This window comes from Trichomycterus rosablanca, chromosome 14, assembly GCF_030014385.1.
Source record: "Trichomycterus rosablanca isolate fTriRos1 chromosome 14, fTriRos1.hap1, whole genome shotgun sequence".
In the NCBI taxonomy this organism is placed as follows: Eukaryota; Metazoa; Chordata; class Actinopteri; order Siluriformes; family Trichomycteridae; genus Trichomycterus; species Trichomycterus rosablanca.
The window spans coordinates 29,756,715-29,778,766 of NC_086001.1; the positions used below are offsets into that span (position 1 = coordinate 29,756,715).

A 22,052-nucleotide genomic window follows, 5' to 3' on the forward strand; every position below is an offset into this window, starting at 1 on the left:
TAAATAATAAAATACATTTATAACATTATATATAATAAAATACATGTATAACATTATATATAATAAAATACATTTATAGCATTATAAATGATAAAATACATTTATAACATTATATATAATCAAATATATTTATAACATTATAAATAATAAATACATTTATAACATTATAAATAATCAAATACATTTATAACATTATAAATAATCATATACATTTATAACATTATAAATAATCAAATACATTTATAACATTATATATAATAAAATACATTTATAACATTATAAATAATCAGATACATTTATAACATTATAAATAATAATATACATTTATAACATTATAAATAATAAAATACATTTATAACATTATAAATAATCAAATACATTTATAACATTATAAATAATCAAATACATTTATAACATTATATATAATAAAATACATTTATAACATTATAAATAATAAAATACATTTATAACATTATATATAATAAAATACATTTATAACATTATAAATAATAATATACATTTATAACATTATAAATAATCAAATACATTTATAACATTATAAATAATCAAATACATTTATAACATTATAAATAATCAAATACATTTATAACATTATAAATAATCAAATACATTTATAACATTATAAATAATCAAATACATGTATAACATTATAAATAATCAAATACATTTATAACATTATATATAATAAAATACATTTATAACATTATAAATAATCAAATACATTTATAACATTATAAATAATCAAATACATGTATAACATTATAAATAATCAAATACATTTATAACATTATATATAATAAAATACATTTATAACATTATAAATAATCAAATACATTTATAACATTATAAATAATCAAATACATTTATAACATTATATATAATAAAATACATTTATAACATTATAAATAATAAAATACATTTATAACATTATATATAATAAAATACATTTATAACATTACAAATAATAAATACATTTATAACATTATAAATAATAAAGATTGTTAGTAAATGTTAAACTGAAGTCCTGTACCATGATGCATCATGAATGATTAATTTCTTTAGGTTGTCCACTATGGGAGGCACTCTAGAACTCTCTGCTCGACTCTTTGCTGGATCTCTTCTCTCTGTGAATTTCTCTGTACACAATACTTTCATTTTTCTTCTTGAATTCTATGTGTAATCGATCCCTTCTGTTATGTTTGTTTTGTCATTGTACATCGACCTTGAGTTTGGTGAAAGGCGCTATATAAGTTAAACTTATTACTATTATTATTATTGTAGTTTGTGTGGTTCTTAACACCAGATCAGCTGCTGTCTCTATTATCATGGCTGAACAGATTCTCACAAGTTGGGCTCGACGGTTTTCTTTATTTGTGTAAATAGAGATTAGAGTCGTTTGTGTGACTGTGAGGGTTTAGTGGTGCTGTTAGTGTTAGTATTAGTGATAGACACAAATAAATTCAATAATAAATGTTATTTTTACTTACTGAGTTCATCTTTATCTTCAGGTTCTTCCTTCTTCACAGGCTTCATCTGGAAACCTCCACACTGTTGGTCCTCTGGGGTGAGGTGTTCCTCAGAGGTGACGTGTTCCACAGGGATTAAAGATCCTTCACCTGAAATTCATCAATATGTGAAGAAGAAACTCAACAACTGGAGGAAACTGAAGGTTGTGGGTTTAGTTACCACAAATAAATACTACTTAGATTTAATCCAGACTGGAAGTATCAGCATTTCTACATCCAATCCTATCCACATTCTCTTATTATTTCTACTATACTAACCACACTGTACTGTACTAACATGGCAAATTGCTCCACATTTACTTACAGAAGTAACTTCCATCTTCTTCCTCCTCCTTTTTTATTAGTTTCTCTTGGAATCCTTCATTTTGTAGATCTATGGGGGTGACGTGTCCCTCTTCTGCTGACTGCATTATTAAAAGATCTGACAGGCAGACGGACAGATAGACAAATGTACTTTATTCCCTATTAAAGAGAAATCCAGGAATACTCTTTCAGACTGTTTTAACTGTTTATTTTTAATGCTGTGAGGCTGTAAACAGAGTGAAAATGTTGAAACTATTGTGGGACTGAGCAGCATCAGACAGAAAAGACTTCTAATAGAACTTTTTGGGTTGGTTTCACAGACAGGGATTAAGCCTAGTCCTAGACTACACAGCATTTTGAATTGAGATTCTCTATTTAAAGCTAAATGTAGTCCTGGACTATAAGCCTTAATCCCTGTCTGGGAAACAACCCTTTGAGTTTGGTGGAAGTGGTTTTGTGACCCAAAGTGAAATGATTAAGTCTGATGTTCTTTACATCTAGTTTCTCATCCACTCCCAATAACAGTGCTGTACTAATACTTTTAACTTTTACTATAAACCTGTAAAACAACCTGTAAACAAAGCTACAAGAACTCGCTGTTTCTATCAAACATTACAAACTGTAAACAAAGCTGAAAATGTGACGCGTTTATATCAAAATGTTACATTTAATAATGAATAAACTCTGAATCCGTTACAATCCACTGATTCATCAGTTCAATGAATCGGTTCATCAGTACTGAATCATGTGTGGTGCTAACAGTTAGCGGAGCAGCTAATAGTTTGTGTGTTTAAATAAAACTGGAGTTAAAGCTCCTCAAATCCTCACAGTGATGTTTTATTATGAACTCTAGTTTTATTATTAATTAGAATGTGGTTATAATTAAATATAAGGGTTATAATTAAATACATATTTTACTTACAGATGAGGCTCTACAGTACAAACACAGCAGCTTCTTGTTCTTCTTATGATGTTTAATGGCGGTTGGCAGAACAACTTAAGACGCACCAGCGTCACCAACTGGACTGGAGTTGAACAGCAGCTTAGCAGTAAAACATCTCCATTAGCCCTGTATCTCTCAGCTACAGTGTTGGGGGGAACGCGGTACAGTCACGTGATTACTTTTTATCTGTAACGAAGTAATGTAACGCGTTACAGTTACATATTTGTAATGACATTACAGTTACTGTGATGAGGGATGAGTCGTTCCCGAACGAACCGATTCTATTGAACGACTCTTTGAAATGAACTAAAAGAACCAAGTCGCTCTTCTAGTATAAGAACAAATAATTAAGGAATAAACTTGTTTAATGATGTTAAATCTGATTGGTTCATGGCATGTATGTTTTAAAGCAGAAACAAACACAGGCACATCTCTGTACAAGAGAGGATTTTTCTGAAACTAAATAAATAAAGTAAATAAATGGAATTTGTTTGTAGATGTGATTCCAGTATACAGTATTTGTTTGGGTTTAGAATGTAACTTGAAAGTAAAGTAATGAGGAACGAGATTACATTTTCCAGGATGTAATGAGTAAAGTAATCCCATTACAATTTTAGTTAAGTAATAAGTAATGAGTAATGGATGACTTTTTTGAGTAACTACCCCAACACTCCTCAGGTAGCTTTAGAGAGGACTACAGTCAGTCCTAGACGTTCTTCCAAGCAGTTTTTCTAATGTCATGTTTTGTTTTCCAACTCACACAGACGGTGCTGTTTATGGTTTTACACTTAAAACATGAAGAGTTTTTTTTATTACAACAAACACAATGGCAACAATTAATAATTATAAAAATAAAATAATAATAATAAAGTCACAAATCTGTACCAAAGCAACAAGCTGTAATTTATTTATATCACCACTAGATAACGACGATGTCTGTACAACATTTTGAACTTCACTTTAAAAGTCAGTTGAATGTGTTTTACTGTAGTAAGAATGAAAGTATGAGCTGATCTTTGTCTCACTGCGTTGCTTTGATGAAGAAAAACGCCTCTGGGTCAGTGTGTAACAGGAGGTTTGGAGTGACATCACACAGAGGATTCGAATGGAATTTACAGTTTAACAAATACATTTATTCATCAATAAAGAAACACTTGTCTCCCGACCCCTCAGTTGGTCTTGGTCAGTTGGTCACCTCCATGATAAGAAAACACCTGAACTACCACAATAGTATTTATTTATTTTTAAATGTAATTTCAAAACATGCCAGTGCAGTCTGTATTAGGATTTATATGAACTGGGTTTTATGCACTAGAAGATGGTGCGATAATTAAATGTAAATATGATTATTTCTTTTAACAGAGGAGTTTAGCTACCACTAATTTGGTCTATAGATAAACACAAAGAACAAAGACTCATGATGATAGAACAATGCAACACTGTTCAGTCCACAGCCCTCCATTCACACCTTCTCATGTACATTCTGGTGGAGGACGGTTCATTATTTGCTAAGTGGAAATCATCTAAAGACTAGAATTTTGGAGTGTAGACCTAGAAGTGTTAAAGTAAGAGGCTATTCATTTATGAAAACTTAGCATTCATAATATGAAGAATTTATGCAAACACCATAAAGACCAAGGTAAAATTCTTCCACTTGAAAGTAAAAGTTGTTCTGTGTTTATTAAAGTAGATTAAACTTGAATAAAGAATAAAAACAGATTCAGATCTGAGGTTGGTACATTACACCACATTACATTTGATGATTAATAATCATATTCATACCATAATGTACATTTGATAAGTGAAGTAGAAAAGTTCAAGTGTATATTAGTAGAAAAAGAAAACTGTAAGAGGAAAAATGTTAATAAGGTAGGCGGTCCTATCCTCACTCTACAGCAGGATTGGTTAGCGAGTTGCAATCGATTCGACTCTGCTACTAATGCCTTGGCCCTACAGTGGCTGCGTTCCAAGCTGGCGCATTGCTAGCGTTGCGCTTAACTAGCAACAAGCAACAAGTTTTCGATGTTCATTCATTTTAAGCAGTCCTGTGTTACTGATGGCGATTTTTTTACGAGTCATTGTAAATGATTTAAGATCATTAGCGAATGATTTTGAGAGCCACGCGCCAAATGACTACCTTCTGTTTGGTCTGGAAAGAGTAACTGATGGTTTAGTTCAGCTCAGTGCTGATATGGATGTGGACATTGACCTAACTGTTTTAGACGTGTGTTGATTTTCAATTACTAATTAAAAGTTTGCCATCCCATTATATCAAATTTCTACAGTAAAATTATCCTAGTCTAAATATATAGTACTGGACTAAATGTACTTCATGAATCTAGGGGTGGCATTTAATAAACATTTGATTTTCTTTTTTATTGATCTTCAAAAAGTGGTTTAAAAACAATCAAATAGACACCATTTGCCATCCCATTATTTCAAATTCCTACAGTAAAAATGTCCCAAAATCACACCATGAGTACTAGAGTAAATGTTCTTCATGACAGTATGGGTGGCACTTGATAACAATTTGATTTGTTAATTTCATTGTATTGATTTTAAAATAGCGGTCTGTACACAAATACACTTTTTTCATAAAAGAGGTCTGAATTTCTAACTTTTTAGATTGCTCTATACATAGATTATAACACACTTTTGTTTCTGCTACACTTTATGTGCACCAGAACTCAGTAGTAATGTATATTAAGCTGTAAAGAGATGATTTCATCGTCGCAGCTGTATTACCGTATAATACGATTTAGACGCGCAGTAAAACTTTTAATGGAGATAGCATGACCGAGCTTTTTTAAAGTGCAGATGGCGTGACCGCGGTGATTATATGCGGAGGTAAAATGTAGGAGTGGTGAAGTTGGCGGGCGACTTCTTGAAGACTGTCTAACACAGTTAGGTTAATGTCCACATCCATATCAGCACTATATCATATCAGTGGGACCTTACTGCTTTTATTCGGGGCCCGGTGTGAGGTCCAAGATTGAGAAACATTAGCAGTTTCAGGATGGTAGCATTCAGCACATGCGCAGTACAACAGAGCATCACAATTGCTTGTGCTAGTTTAGAGTCACCTTAAATTACATGTTAATTTCCATCCATTCATCCAGCTTGAATATCATAATACCACTAGCAGTGTTATAGTGTTCCACATGTGACTGCTCCGTCGCAAAATATAATCGCAAATCATTGTTTACAGCGCCATCAAACAGCCAACTTGCTCTTAAATAACTAATTATTAACTTTTGGGCTTAAGTAAAACCTCACTGTGCGGTTCCATGGTGTAATGGTTAGCACTCTGGTCTTTGAATCCAGTGATCTGAGTTCAAATCTCGGTGGAACCTGGTTTTATTTAAGTAAAAACACTGTTATCAATGCTGAGTAGAGAATAGTGTTCCACATGTGACTTCTCCAGGCCAAATTGTAACACCAAAAGGCAAATTATTGTTTACAGCGCCGTCTACCTAAAGGTTTAGAAACTTTAGCAGTTTCAGGATGGTAGCGTTCAGCAATGTGCAAGTACAACAGAGCGCTTGTGGGGTGTAGACCGCAATTACTTGTGCTAGTTGTGTCAACCAAGCAGATCACCATTCAGGAAGGTACATCAGTGCCAAAATATGAGCCAGTTTGTTCAGTAAAACTTTATAAGCCAACAGCAGTAAATAAACTTAAGAGTCACCTTAGATTACATGTTAACCTCCATCTATCCATCCAGCTTAAATACCATAAACACTACGTACAAAACATGTGGAGCTATTCTTACTACAGTGAAACATCCCATCCCATCTAGTGCTAGATAAATTACAGCTTGTTGCTTGGGTACAGATTTGTGACATTATTATTAAATTGTTGTTGTCGTGTTTGTTGTTATTTTTTAACTGTTCATGTTTTTAAGTGTAAAACCATAAACAGCACCGTCTATAAATAAATGAATCTTGTGCTTCCACTTGAGATTTTTGTTTACGTGAACAATGTCTGAAAATTGACGAGCTTGATTAGTTTGTAATATGTGTTAAGATGATGAATGAACCTAAACACTTGCTTTTTAATTTTAAGTTTTTATTTATTTATTTTAGTTTCAATACAACGTGACACCGGCAAGATAAAGAAAGCAAAAATAAAGTGTCCCAAGAGTTTTTGTAACATGTTGTAGACCTGCAATGGCGACTGTTTTTGGTATACAGGAAAGAAAAAGCCGAATGCAGGTGAAAATGTGTTATTTGGCAACCAGCACTGTGTAAATATTGGACAGAACACATGATGGGTTATTTTAACTTGTTGGGTTGTGCATTTTAACCATTGTGCTGGATTAAATAAATGTAAGAAAATACAGCATTAAAGCATAATCTCAATAAAATAGGCTACAATTTAACACTATAATATAATACAATACAGCGACAGCAAGTCTGTGTCTGTTTCTGTTGTTTATTCTGAATTGTGTTTGTTTGTAAACTGTGAATTAGTTCTTAATCTGGTCGTGATGTTAGTGAATTGGTGAAGTGGTCTGTTCTGACATGCTGCTTAAGCCCGGCTAGCTCAGTCGGTAGAGCATGAGACTCTTAATCTCAGGGTTGTGGCTTCGAGCCTCACGTTGGGCGAGTATCTTCCTTTAACATCCACAGAAACCAAAAGCACCTTCTTCCACTTTGTACAGTCGGTCTCCGGTGACTTATCAGGTGGATATTTGTGCTTGTAGGACTGTTGTTTACTGGATGTTTTCAGTTAGTTATTTCCACTATTCTGTGGGACTACACATTGTTGTTGTGTCTCATACCCATTTGATCAACAGGCAGGTTGTGCAATAAAAGGCACTCGTCCCTGGGTGGGCTCGAACCACCAACCTTCCGGTTAACAGCCGAACGCGCTAACCGATTGCGCCACAGAGACACACGCACAGAAGTTTCATTGGATGGTACACATGAGTCACATGACTTGCTAAGGTTTACAGCAGGGTAATTAAGTTTGGCAGATTGAAATAATGGCATGTTTCTGACCTGAATGAGAGGGACAGTAAAAAGATCTCCCACTTGTCAGAGACAACGTTTGAAGCCCAGGTCATTAGGACTTGCTAGTTAGAGAAGGATCACTTGTTTGTTAGTTTAAGTCGAAAAGAGACAGTGCCCCGTACGGGGATCAAACCCACGACCTTGGCGTTATTAGCACCACGCTCTAACCAACTGAGCTAACCAGCCTGTGTCCAAGGGTAGGGCATATGCCCACATACCCGATTCTACACTGACAGCCATGGCTGGATTATTGACCGGGCCAGTGGGGCCAGCGCCCAGGGGCCCTTGAGGTCAGGGGGCCCCGGGGGGGCCCTGGCCCAAAACATTTTGCGATGCCTATCAACATTTATGATACAATATATTTTTATTTCCGAGGGCCCTCCATTTTAAGGATCCTCTGACTATTAGGGACTTTGACCCCAGGGCCTCTTGGGGGCCCTAGCCATGCTTTTGGGGCCCCTAGCCATGCTTTTGGGCCCTAGCCATGCTTTTGGGCCCCTTATGAAAATGGATGAGGCGTTGTGGCACTGCTTTGACTTCGACTTCTGGCTATTAGGGGTCCTAGGAAAGAGGGGGGCATATTTTTAGAGGGCCCTGGTTATGAGAGCCCCTACCAGGGGGCCCTAGAGAAGAGCAGGGCATACCATTAGAGGGCCCTTGATCACGAGGGCCCCTGCTATGGGGCCCTTGACTTCCATAGAAGTCGTTTACCATGGCTCCTTGACTTTCTAGGGACCTACAAATTGCCAGGCAAGCTACCATATTTCATAACAGACGTTTCGTTGCAAATATGCGATTCAGGCCCTTACTTAATGTTTCTGAATTTGTATTGTTTCAAAATTATTATGTTCAATTTCTCTTAAGCGCAGAGACAAATTAATTTAGCAATTTTGCAATTATTTAAATTTAAGACAAGCAATTTGTCTGATGAATGCTATCTTTGACACCGATTAAATTGAGTGAATTTGGCCAAGGGTGTGATTTCACTTATGTGAAAACAACAAGCCATTTGACTAGTTTCATGTTTCCCCTTTAATAAACAACAGTAAAGAGACCAGTGGTCACTCTAGCTCTAAAGGAATGCATGAAAGGAAAAGTGCCTTTTCATACAACAGAACTGCAAGCTAATTTTACTAAGTAGCACAATTTTGGTTTGGTGACAGATGAAGAAACAGCAAGTGGTTTTGTTGTAGTAGCTGTGGCTGCGTATGCATGTAACCCTGATATTTTGTTTGAGGATTATTTATTGGAAAACATATTTTATTCAGCTTGTTATTCAATGACTATTCAATGACAGTTTGACATGACTTGACATGTTTCAAGGCAGTGTGAAGGGGTCTCGACAATAATTAAACTTGATTTAATATCATTAACACAGCATTTTTAATATACTCAAAAGCTTCCCCCTGTCTCCCTCTCCATGCCTCTCTCTCTCTCTCTCTCACACACACACACACACACACACACAAAACAGCATTTTTTGTAGTAGATAGTGGCTGCCCCTCCCCCACTCTCTCACTCAGTGGTGAAAAATTGTTACATTGCCCAAAATTCCCACGGGGGCTGAGCCAATCAGGTGTTGCGAGAACTTTCAAGTGAATATGCAAGATCTATATAAAACCCCCTGCCAGTATCAAAACTCCTCACATTCAGACAGTTCAGCTTGCGAACTTGCTCTGTGCTTTTACTACAACTTTTACCTTGCTATTACCAGATCAGCAACCAACAGTCTTTTTAAAGGCTCATTGCCCTTTATACTGCATTATATTATTTTATAATATATATAAATATTTTTATATTATATTATACTATACTATATTGCATATATTCTGTTACATTCTTTTCGTAGTCTTTTCAAAGGCTTATATATTATATTATATTATATTATATTACATTACATGATATAATATTATATTACTATATATAATATATTAAACTTTGAAAGGTTCACAGCCTTTTTCAAGGCTAGTGTAATGTTGCTAACTAGCAACTCACAGCTTTTTTAAAAGCTTATTGTTATTTGCATATTACATTATTGATAATAGTAGAAGTGTAAGCTTTATAATATTAGTACATACATACAATACATTTACAATAACAACAATTTATAGCTAAATAGTTATAGGTCAGCCTTTTTTTATTACATATTGTATCTGGTTCTACAATTTTGTGATTGTATTTTTTTCCTGAACATACAACATAGAAACAACATAGTAAGTATTGGATAGGAATAGGAATTTGCAAGACAAGCTTCTATATTTGCATCTTAAGAAACACTTGCCATTAATAACATGGATCCCAAACAAAAAAGTGGTGCCTCAAAAAGAAAAGCAAAAAAGATTAAGGAAGCAAACCAGGCAGATTTCCTGAAAAGCGTTCCTTTGATTTCAAACTTCTTTGAGAAACCGCTGGATATGAGTGAGACAAGTATTGCTAATGTTAGCAGTGATCAGAGTACTAGCAATGAAGATGTGATCACCACTGGCTTAGTGTCACCTGTCAGTGACTATGTACCTTTGCAGACCCAGTCAGGTGCAGAGCAGGAATGCCAGCCCTGCCAGGCTACCACAGACCAGCAGCAGAAAGACCATGAAAGGAAAGTTGCAGGTGTGTCAGACCCACAATCAGACCAGCCAGCTGCATCGTGTGAGTGTCGTTTTTCAAATGAGGAGGGCAAGGACCCCAACTCCTGGTGTGAAACGGTCAACGACCCTGCTTTATGGCCCAGTACCATTACCGACCAAGCCAAGTCGATTCTTGTTAGTAGAGGAGAAGCTGCATTTCAAAACAGAAGTGCTAAGTACCCAGCCTCAGTCAGGGATAGAGGCATTGGGGGTACCAGTAGGAGCTTTACAAATGCTCTACTCAGTTGCTCTCTACCCAACGGGCAAACTGTGACTAGGCAGTGGCTTCTTTACTCTCCTTCAACTGGCTGTGTGTATTGTTTTGCTTGCAAACTGTTTTCCAGTAAGCACAATACTTTTGTTCATGAATTTTCTGACTGGAAACATTCAGAGCGGATTGGTGAGCATGAGGGGAGTGTGGAGCATAGGGCTTGCATGCTAGCGTTATATAATCGCTCCAGAGGCACAGCAACAATTGATTCTGATATTGTCAAACAAATTGATGCAGAAAGACAATACTGGCGGGAAGTTTTGAAAAGAGTTGTTGCAGTCATCCAGTTTTTGGGGGAGAGGGGACTTGCTTTCAGGGGAGATGATGAGCTATTAGGATCAGCCCACAATGGTAATTTTTTGGGCATCATAGAACTCTTAGCCAAATTTGACCCATTCGTAGCTGAGCACCTCCAAAGGTTTGGAGGTAAGGGAAAAGGTTCTGTGTCCTACTTATCATCGACAGTGTGTGAAGAATTTATCCATTTGATGGGACAGAGAACAAAGCAGGCAATTGTTAATGAGATCAAAGAATCAAAATACTTCTCTGTTATAGTTGACTCCACTCCAGACCTTGCTCATGTGGACCAACTTACTTTTATTTTCAGGTTTGTTAATAATGACGGGCATGTAGTTGAGCGTTTTCTAGCTTTTGAGCCTATTGAAAACCATAGTGGGGACAGTTTGGCAGAGTGTGTCGTTGCTATGGTGGAGAATCTGGGCCTAGACTTATCCAACTGTAGGGGCCAGTCATATGATAATGCAAGTAACATGTCGGGAAAGTACAATGGAGTCCAAGCTCATCTTAAACAAAGAAACCCTTTGATTTGTTATGTCCCCTGTGCAGCACATTCACTGAATTTAGTTGGTGTCAATGCTGTTGACAGTAGCCCAGAAGCTGGACGTTTTTTTGACTTTGTACAGGCAATGTACACATTTTGTGCATCATCTACACACAGGTGGGGAAAGGTTTTCCGTGATACTGATATCAAACTCACACTGAAATCACTGTCAGGTACTCGATGGAGCGCACGAGCTGAGTCAACTAAGGCTCTTTGGAAATATTATGCACAACTGAGAGAGGCATTGAATGATATGTCTAAAGATATGGAGGAGAAATGTGTAACTCGAAGTGAAGCCTCTGCACTCTGTGACAAATTGGACACGTTGGAGATGGCCTTCATGGCATACTTCTGGGACTCAATACTACAGAGGTTCCAAGCCACAAGCCTGCAGCTGCAGAAGCATGATATTGACATATGTACAGCTACACAACTTCTCTTGTCTTTACGAGACTTTGTGGTAGCACAGAGAGATAACTTTGAGGTGTTTGAAGGGGCAGCTTTAAATGTCACCACTGCTGTCTCCCAAGAGTACAGGCATGACCTCCAGCGTACAAAGAAGCGCAAAATTATGTCTGATGATAGTGCAGAGCCAGGTGTAGCATTTAACGGAAAGGACAAGTTTCGGATCGAAACTTTCAATGTTGTCATTGACAAACTTGTGTCCTGTCTCAACCACCGTTTGAATGCATACACACACTTAACTGAGCTATTTGATGTTCTTTTCATGCCTGACAATATGTCCAACAGTGAGCTCACTTTAAAGGCTAACTCACTCGCTGCAGCATATCCTTCAGATCTGAACATGAGCCTGGCAGATGAATTGATACAATAAAATCATTCATAACAGAAAAAGAAAAATGTCCTAGTAAAATGCTCAAAACCATGATAAGTTTGAATTTACAGTCAACCTTTCCAAATGTCTACATAGCACTTAGACTTTTTTTGACTGTGCCTATCACAAATTGTGAAGGGGAGCGTTCATTCTCCAAACTGGCTCGTATTAAGAATGAACTCAGGATTAGGATGCGCCAAAACCGCCTGAACTCACTGTCACTTCTGGCCATTGAATCAGATTTGGTCAGACAGCTTAATTTTGATGAATTAGTGGATGACTTTGCAAGAAAGAAGAGTAGAAAGAAACTTATATAAAATAGATTCTTGTGTTAGGGTTAGTTATTGACAGGTTGTTTAATGTATTAATGTATTTATGTTTTTGGAGGGGGGGGGGGGCGCGCGGGGTGGGGGTGGGGGTGGGGGGGGGGCCCTGGGCAACTCTTTGCCCAGGGGCCCAGACTATCCTTAATCCGTCCTTGACACACACACACACACAGACAGCGTGCACACAAACAGGAGGGAGAGAGAACGCAGCGCTTTACACAAATCAAATCACCTTATTGTCACGTCACATTACCACAGGTGTGAAAGGTGAGTGAAATGCTCAGGTGCTCAGTCCCTCCATAACAGAAAAGAGAAACAGGATCAACCCATCAAAGATGAGCTCCTTGGTTTTTCTGAATGCTAATCTTCACTAAATACTTACAAATACTGTCACCTGGATGCTGATTTTCACTCTAGATGCTTGTTTATTTTGTTTATTAGGGTTTTAATGTAACGTTTTACACTTTGGTTACGTTCATGACAGGAACATTCACCTATATAAATAAAGCCATTTAAATAATAAACATTTGATACAAACATTTTTACATTAGTAATTCATTTTACATGTAATTTGGTAATAAATTAATTTAGGCAACAAAAAAATCTAAGGAGCCACTTGGGAGCCGAAAGAGCCGGCTCTTTTTAGTGAGCCGAGCCAAAAGAACCGGCTCTCTAAAAAGAGCCGAAATTCCCATCACTACCAGAATCTACACGTACAAATCCTACATTCATTCCACAAAGTTCACAAACTACATGATTTAATGAGTGAAAACTTGATGTTTGGAGCCTCTCTGGTGTGCAGGCTGGTACTGTGTATCAGCACTACTTACTGTGTGCAGGACCTGAGTCGTATCTGGTCCAGTCGCTGGTTGGTGACATTAAGCTCAGTCAAGAACTTTAAGAAATATATAGTTTAGATAGTTCACACATATAAGAACCCACAAAACCTCTTAGATGTGTATTATTAAAGTCCGTTTCAGCTGCTTGAATGGGGTCAGTGTAGAATTATGTACAAAGATCTACAGAGCAAATAGATGAACCAGCTGGTTAGCTCAGTTGGTTAGAGCGTGGTGCTAATAACGCCAAGGTCACGGGTTCGATCCCCGTGTGGGCCACACCCACTTCTGGACTTTAACAAATAAGTGATCCTTCTCTAACTAGCAGGTCCTTTTGATCTGGGCTTCAAACGTTGTCTCTGACAAGTATGAGATCTTTTTAATGCCCCTCTCATTCAGGTCAGAAACATGCCATTATTTCAATTAGCCAAACTTAATGACCCTTCAGTAAATGGTTTAATGTGCACACTGCTGCTACTGGCTTGTTTTTCTTTTCTACAATGTAAGTTCATACCTTCAGGTTCATGTTATTTGAGATCTCTACATAGATTTCTTCCTCATGTACAGAAAGACGCAGTTCAGTTTGAGTCGACACACTAAGTTGATAGTACTCAGCAATGAGCCGTTAGAAGCTGAAGGAGTCGATTCTTTTTGATGGTCAACATTTTTTATGTTATACAAAATAATTAAAAGAGTCGGATCACTATCGTTAGCTGTCATTTACAAATGAATCGCGGGTCAATACAGAGACAAACCATCTCATCTAATACAAAATAGAATAAATAATGTATAACAGTTTAATGATGCACCATACATACAGTGAAGCAAAAATAACATTCAAAGCTCAACAACATAAAAATACATCAAATCACCTAAATATTATCTACATAACACATACAGCAAAAACATGTGAATGTGGAAGCATGTGTGTATTGTTTATGTGTGTGTGTGTATTGTTTATGTGTGTGTGTATTGTGTATGTGGGGTGTGTGTGTATTGTGTATGTGGGGTGTGTGTGCATGTTTATGAATATTAATATAATAGAATCGTATGTTAGACACGTATAGATACATGAAGTGATGTAGACACACATATTAACTCCTCAGCAATAGAGAGATACAGGGCTAATGGAGATGTTTTACTGCTAAGCTGCTGTTCAGTCCAGTTGGTGACGCTGGTGCGTCTTAAGTTGTTCTGCTAACCGCCATTAAACATCATAAGAAGAACAAGAAGCTGCTGTGTTTGTACTGTAGAGCCTCATCTCTAAGTAAAATATGTATTTAATTATAACCCTTATATTTCATTATAACCACATTCTAATTAATAATAAAACTAGAGTTCATAATAAAACATCACTGTGAGGATTTGAGGAGCTTTAACTCCAGTTTTATTTAAACAAATAAACTATTAGCTGCTCCGCTAACTGTTAGCATCACACATGATTCATATTACTGAACCGATTCATTTGAACCGATCCACCAAAATGAATCAATTGAGCGGAACTGATTGAGTTTCTTCATGATTAAATCTCACAGTTTTATATAAACACGTCATATTTTTAAACCTTGTTTACAGTTGAACTTTGTTTATAGTCTATCTGTCTGTCTATTAGATCTTTAATAATGCAGTCAGCAGAAGAGGGAGACGTGAATATGGAGCATAATAACACTTTTCCACCAGACAGTGTAGTACAGTACAGTATGGTTAGTATTGGAGAAAGTGGATAGTGGGATTAGAACCTGTACTGTACTGTACTGCCCTGTGCTGCTACACTCCAGTCTGTATTTAAGTTTGAATCTAACTAGGATTTATTTATGATTAGGAACCAAACCCACAACCTTCAGTTTCCTCCAGTTGTTGAGATTCTTCTTCTCATATTGATGAATTTCAGGTGAAGTCACTTTAATCCCTGCAGAACTTGTGGCTTCTGTGGAACTGCTCTTCTCAGAGGACCAACAGTGTGGAGGTTTCCAGATGAAGCCTGTGAAGAAAAAAGAACCTGAAGATAAAGATGAACTCAGTAAGACTTGAGCAAAATCATTTCTCCTAATTTGGTCATGTCTGAATGTCTTGTAATATTTTAGAATATTTAGTGCAGAAGTGAGCAGGTGAGTGAAATGAGGAGACAGAAGATAAAGAAGATTAAACAGATCATGCTGACTGTACCGTGTTTACACTAGTATATAATTACAGAGTAATGCCAGGTGAATACAAGTGGCTGAATGATTGGGTAATGAATGAGAAGAAATAAAGTCGAGTATATAAGCTGATATATTCAATATATACGTGATTGTTTGTGCTGATGGTCCTGGAGAGATGAGTCTGCACCTTCCATCCAGATCTTAACTCTCCTCCTTTTTTTAGAAAGTGTTGCAGGCCTGAAATGCAGGAATGGATGTTTATTAATAAATGAAATGAAGTTGAGCAGATAAAAGATGAAACATCTCAGCTTCATCCTGTCTGACATCAAATAAAAGTCAAAGTCTGTGTTTATATTATTATTTGCTTTTTCTATACTGTCCCAACTTTTTCTGATTTGGGGTTGTATTGTTATTATTATTATTATTAAATCTGCTGAAACCCTGTTTGAACAAAGGTTTATAGGTCGTGTTTTTGACAGATAGTATAGAAGTACGTGTCTGTTAGTTCTAACTTAAGTGCTTAATAAAGAAGTTGGTCGTTACTACCAACAATAACAAACTTATTTTACTTTCTTTCACAAAACAAAGAAATTTCAGGTGAAGGAACCTCGATCCCTGTGGAACACGTCACCTCTGAGGAACACCTCACCCCAGAGGACCAACAGTGTGGAGGTTTCCAGATGAAGCCTGTGAAGAAGGAAGAACCTGAAGATAAAGATGAACTCAGTAAGATATTTTTGATCTTGAGTAAAATAAGATTTGGATTGAATAGAATCAGAGGAACCTGGGATGAAGCATCATACAGTGAAAGCTTGTATTGTGCTCATGTAGATCAGTGTGAGCAGGAAATGATGAATGCAGGATGAATCACGTTACAGGACTTTAGCATCAGATCTCAGTTTAACAATTACTAACAGTATTTATTATTTATAATGTTATAAATGTATTTGATTATTTATAATGTTATAAATGTATTTGATTATTTATAATGTTATAAATGTATTTATTATTTATAATGTTATAAATGTATTTATTATTTATAATGTTATAAATGTATTTGATTATTTATAATGTTATAAATGAATTTGATTATTTATAATGTTATAAATGTATTTGATTATTTATAATGTTATAAATGTATTTGATTATTTTTTGATTATTTATAATGTTATAAATGTATTTGATTATTTTTTGATTATTTATAATGTTATAAATGTATTTATTATTTATAATGTTATAAATGTATTTGATTATTTATAATGTTATAAATGTATTTGATTATTTTTTGATTATTTATAATGTTATAAATGTATTTGATTATTTATAATGTTATAAATGTATTTGATTATTTATAATGTTATAAATGTATTTGATTATTTATAATGTTATAAATGTATTTGATTATTTATAATGTTATAAATGTATTTATTATTTATAATGTTATAAATGTATTTGATTATTTATAATGTTATACATGTATTTGATTATTTATAATGTTATAAATATATTTGATTATTTAAAATGTTATAAATATATTTGATTATTTATAATGTTATAAATGTATTTATTATTTATAATGTTATAAATGTATTTGATTATTTATTATGTTATAAATGTATTTGATTATTTATAATGTTATAAATGTATTTGATTATTTATAATGTTATAAATGTATTTGATTATTTATAATGTTATAAATGTATTTGATTATTTATAATGTTATAAATGTATTTGATTATTTATAATGTTATAAATGTATTTGATTATTTTTTGATTATTTATAATGTTATAAATGTATTTGATTATTTTTTGATTATTTATAATGTTATAAATGTATTTATTATTTATAATGTTATAAATGTATTTGATTATTTATAATGTTATACATGTATTTGATTATTTATAATGTTATAAATATATTTGATTATTTAAAATGTTATAAATATATTTGATTATTTATAATGTTATAAATGTATTTATTATTTATAATGTTATAAATGTATTTGATTATTTATAATGTTATAAATATATTTGATTATTTATAATGTTATAAATGTATTTATTATTTATAATGTTATAAATGTATTTGATTATTTATAATGTTATAAATGTATTTGATTATTTATAATGTTATAAATGTATTTGATTATTTATAATGTTATAAATGTATTTGATTATTTATAATGTTATAAATGTATTTGATTATTTATAATGTTATAAATGTATTTGATTATTTATAATGTTATAAATGTATTTGATTATTTATAATGTTATAAATGTATTTGATTATTTATAATGTTATAAATGTATTTGATTATTTATAATGTTATAAATGTATTTGATTATTTATAATGTTATAAATGTATTTGATTATTTATAATGTTATAAATGTATTTGATTATTTATAATGTTATAAATGTATTTGATTATTTATAATGTTATAAATGTTTTTGATTATTTAGAATGTTATAAATGTATTTGATTATTTATAATGTTATAAATGTATTTGATTATTTATAATGTTATAAATGTATTTGATTATTTATAATGTTATAATTGTATTTGATTATATATAATGTTATAAATGTATTTGATTATTTATAATGTTATAAATGTATTTGATTATTTATAATGTTATAAATGTATTTGATTATTTATAGTTTTATAAATGTATTTGATTATTTATAATGTTATGAATGTATTTGATTATTTATAATGTTATAAATGTATTTGATTATTTATAATGTTATAAAAGTATTTGATTATTTATAATGTTATAAATGTATTTGATTATTTATAATGTTATAAATGTTTTTTATTATTTATAATGTTATGAATGTATTTGATTATTTATAATGTTATAAATGTATTTGATTATTTATAATGTTATAAATGTATTTGATTATTTTCTGCTTCAGAACTGAACAGGGATTTCTGCTGCTCCTCGTGTCCACGTTCGTCTACCACCCAAAATCAGCTCCACAATCACATCAAGAGCTGCAACCATGATAAATATGAGACTCTGGTGAAGATTAAGACTGAACATGAGGATCTGACGCCCACCAGAAGCTCCAGTAATCAGCAAAGGTCCTCTGGTACTTTCAGCATTAACACCTCTCTCAGTCCCACACAGGAAGAAGGAAACGTCTGCTCACAGTGTGGGAAGAGCTTCAGGTGCCTGAGTGTGCTCAAAATACACCAGCGCATTCACACTGAAGAGAAACCGTATCAGTGCTCACAGTGTGGGAAGAGTTTTAATGGACAGAGTGATCTGAAACTACACAAGCGCATTCACACTGGAGAGAAACCGTATCACAGTGTGGAAAGAGTTTTAATCAACATGGTAATCTCAAATTACACCAGCGCATTCACATTTTACAGAAATGATGATCACAGTGTTGGAGCTGCTTTGCTTATTTATCAGCACTTAGACACAAGTGTGACTCATCAGATTGTACCAAACAAGCTAAAATATAAAAGTATAAAATATAGTGAGTGAGTGAGTGTTGGGGAGAAATGGTTAGCAATGAATGAATTATACTGTGTAATTAATAGGTAATTAATAACACAGTAAACATTAATAAGTAAATAGTAATAATAAAAGTATAAATCTTTAGGTTAAACTATTACTGGGAAATAATGTGATTATCTATAGTGGAGTGAATGGTGGGTAGAACCAGGAGGTTTAGAGCCTGATGTAAGTGAATGCTATCAGTTAATAGTGGAAGTAAATTTAAAAAAAAAAGGTATTGGATCGGCTAGCATATATTAGGGTTAGGGTCAGTGTTTATTTCACGAAAGTGTCATTTTTTCCATTCATGGATATGCAAAAGTGTAAATGACATATTCAAAAAAACGGATACTAACTTTCCCATTCTTTAGAATTGCCTTTTTACCCTTCCAAACGTGGGTGGGGTCAGGGGTGTGTGGCTAGACCCCCGAAGTGGTCCCAACAACCGTTTGGTAATTTTTTTTGTAAACCATGCCTGAGCCTAAGTGGTTTTCCCAGAAACTTTGAGTTCTGGCGCAGCAACATTTGTTACGGGGGCACGCGGCGGGGTCGCCCGTGAAGTTTCGGGCGGGGGCCACGCACCCGAGCCCAAACTCAGTGTTTCGGAGGGCTGTTTTCCCAGTCTGTACATCTACAAGGACCCAGGGTTCAAACCACCCTGTCAGCCTTCTGCCCTTTGTCAAGTCGGTGCGCCGGGTGAAAATTTGGGGATCCTAGGTCTTATGGTGGAAGAGATATGGCCCTTTTTACTAAAGTGTACCGATGACACTTCTGTGATCCTGTCCCCTAAACCTAAAATCACAACCAGGGTCAGGTCGGGTCAAGTTTGGGTCCGATACGAGCACTCCAAGTACTAGGTGTGATACATCATTGCATTTTTCTCATCACATGGGATGCAAATGGGCCGGTTGTCACAGGGTCACCAAACTCGGCACAGGCGAGCGGGGCGACAGGCCGCACCGCATATCCAAATTTGGTAACCGGAGGCCAAAAAATCAAGAAGTTATAGCTGTATACATTTTGGTGATCTGATGACATTTCTGTGATAAATTTCCCCAACAAATTTTTTTTTCGTCTTTCATTTTTCAGCTCCAAAACGTTTGATTATTTAGTTTTATATTTTGCAAAACGTTTCCAGTATACCCAGGTGAATTAATGAAATGTTTTTAAGGTTTCAAATGTGCAATGACCTTTGAAACCGAAAGTGACAGTTGTTGGGTTGTTGTAGGACAGAGGATAGTGTCTGGTGAGGTTTGTGGTCAGTGAAAAGTGGACGATTTGAGGATTCAGCTGCGCAATTTGAAAGATTATGAGTCAATGTTGTGTGACTAAGTAGTTTAGGGTTAGTTTGGTGAAGTTTATAGATTTCAAAATGTTTTATGAAGTGTGTCATGGTGGAAGTGACACCTAGGAGATCCAATGATCCATCGGTTTATCCCAGTCCCTAAACACTGAGGTTATGGGTTAGGGTGAGGTGTAAGGTTAGGTGAATGTTATTGATTGGTTTTTAAATGTTTTTTTCACTGGTTTTTATTGTTTTTTGTGACGTTCAGATGCCGTATCGTATTCAGCGATGCCCAGTGTGCGGGGTAGACTACTCCAACCTGTCCCAGCATTTGCGCAAGTACCATCTTGTTGGTAATGCCCAGGAGAAGACCCTCCTGCTGCAGCTGGCAAGTGGGCGGTAAGACTGAGCTTGAAAATTCCATTCAAATGTTATTAAAAATGCATTAAAATTATAAGTAGTTATTATATTATAATATATTTTCTTTTCTATTTAGCATCAGGTCCAAGTTCACTTGCTGCGTGCCCGGGTGCGTGTCCAAAAGTGTGAAGAGGTTGGACCGGCACAACGCAACGGTGCACAGTGACTTAGAGGTAATCTTTCATGTTTGTTGAACACTGAATTTTATTGTAAATGATTGTAATTCATTATAAAAGTACAACAACGAGCTTAAAAATATTGGTTTGTTCTGTTTCTGTTCTTCAGCTGCCCGAGATGAATCATTACGCCAACAAGGCGAAGAGGAATTACGTCTTGTGCAAGCTCGCCGAATTGAGGGCCAGCCACCCTCAAGTGCCAATGGTCACTACGTTGGACATCGGACACGCCGGGAGGCTGTACGCTCCAGCCGCCACTTCTGCCGCACCCGACACCGCTGCTTCCCAGGCGATGCCTGTCGCAGAAGTGCAGGCCAGTGTTGGAGACCAGGTGGACGAGGGACAGCCGGGCACCAGCACCGACTGTCAGAACCCCACCTGCGTGGCAATGGCAAGGAGGTTGAGGGTGCTGGAGTCCCGTCTCAACCTGGTGCCTCAGGGGGCGTGCCCGAGGAAGGACTGCCAAGAGTCCATGTACGAGCTTGGCCGCCTCCAGAGGCTCCTGTCCCGCAGCCCCCAGAAGAGTTTGCGGAAGAAGTTTTCCCGAAGGGATACCTTCCGTATAAAGGACTCTCCCGTCTACGGTAAGTACATTTATGGTTGTCATACACAATAACATTTTCCATGAAATGCAAGGCATTGTTTTAATCCTTAATTCTATTGCCTTCACAGAGAAGGTGCTTCTTGACTTTTTGGGGTTCTGTGTCGGGACCAACCCTTCCAAGAAGAAGAAGGAAAATGCCATAGGGTCTGTCAGTCATGTGAGGCGGTTCCTCATCTTCGCGGGTGAGGACCGCCTCCTGAAGGGCCATTTTTCCTTCTTAAAGAAGCAGTCTTCCATCAGAGAGTAAGTATTAGACACATTCTCATTTTGGTTTATTGCTGTGCATGATAATTCATCATTGCTAATGCGTGCGTGTGTGTGTGTGTGTTTGTTTTGTGCTTTCACATTTTTTTTTTTCAGTTGGGTCGGAGTTT

General features: G+C 35.4%; 1 protein-coding gene and 2 non-coding genes across 3 annotated transcripts in view; 2 read left to right on the top strand and 1 right to left on the bottom strand.

Annotated features, from left to right (window-relative positions):
• Positions 1–6,074: 6,074 nt before the first annotated feature.
• Positions 6,075–6,146, top strand: trnaq-uug (transfer RNA glutamine (anticodon UUG)). Its single transcript has one exon. It is a non-coding gene; the product is annotated as a tRNA-Gln (tRNA).
• A 1,469-nt stretch (positions 6,147–7,615) lies between these two features.
• On the bottom strand, positions 7,616–7,689 carry trnan-guu (transfer RNA asparagine (anticodon GUU)). The gene has a single exon. It is a non-coding gene; the product is annotated as a tRNA-Asn (tRNA).
• An 11,240-nt stretch (positions 7,690–18,929) lies between these two features.
• The window catches only part of LOC134326042 (zinc finger protein 300-like), a gene marked incomplete at its 5' end in the record, with an annotated part of 52,454 nt that continues 49,331 nt past the window's right edge, over positions 18,930–22,052 (top strand). Inside the window, one exon of the mRNA XM_063008250.1 lies at positions 18,930–18,999. Within this exon, the coding sequence (XP_062864320.1) occupies positions 18,930–18,999 (70 nt within the window). The remainder of the gene's footprint in view (positions 19,000–22,052) is intronic.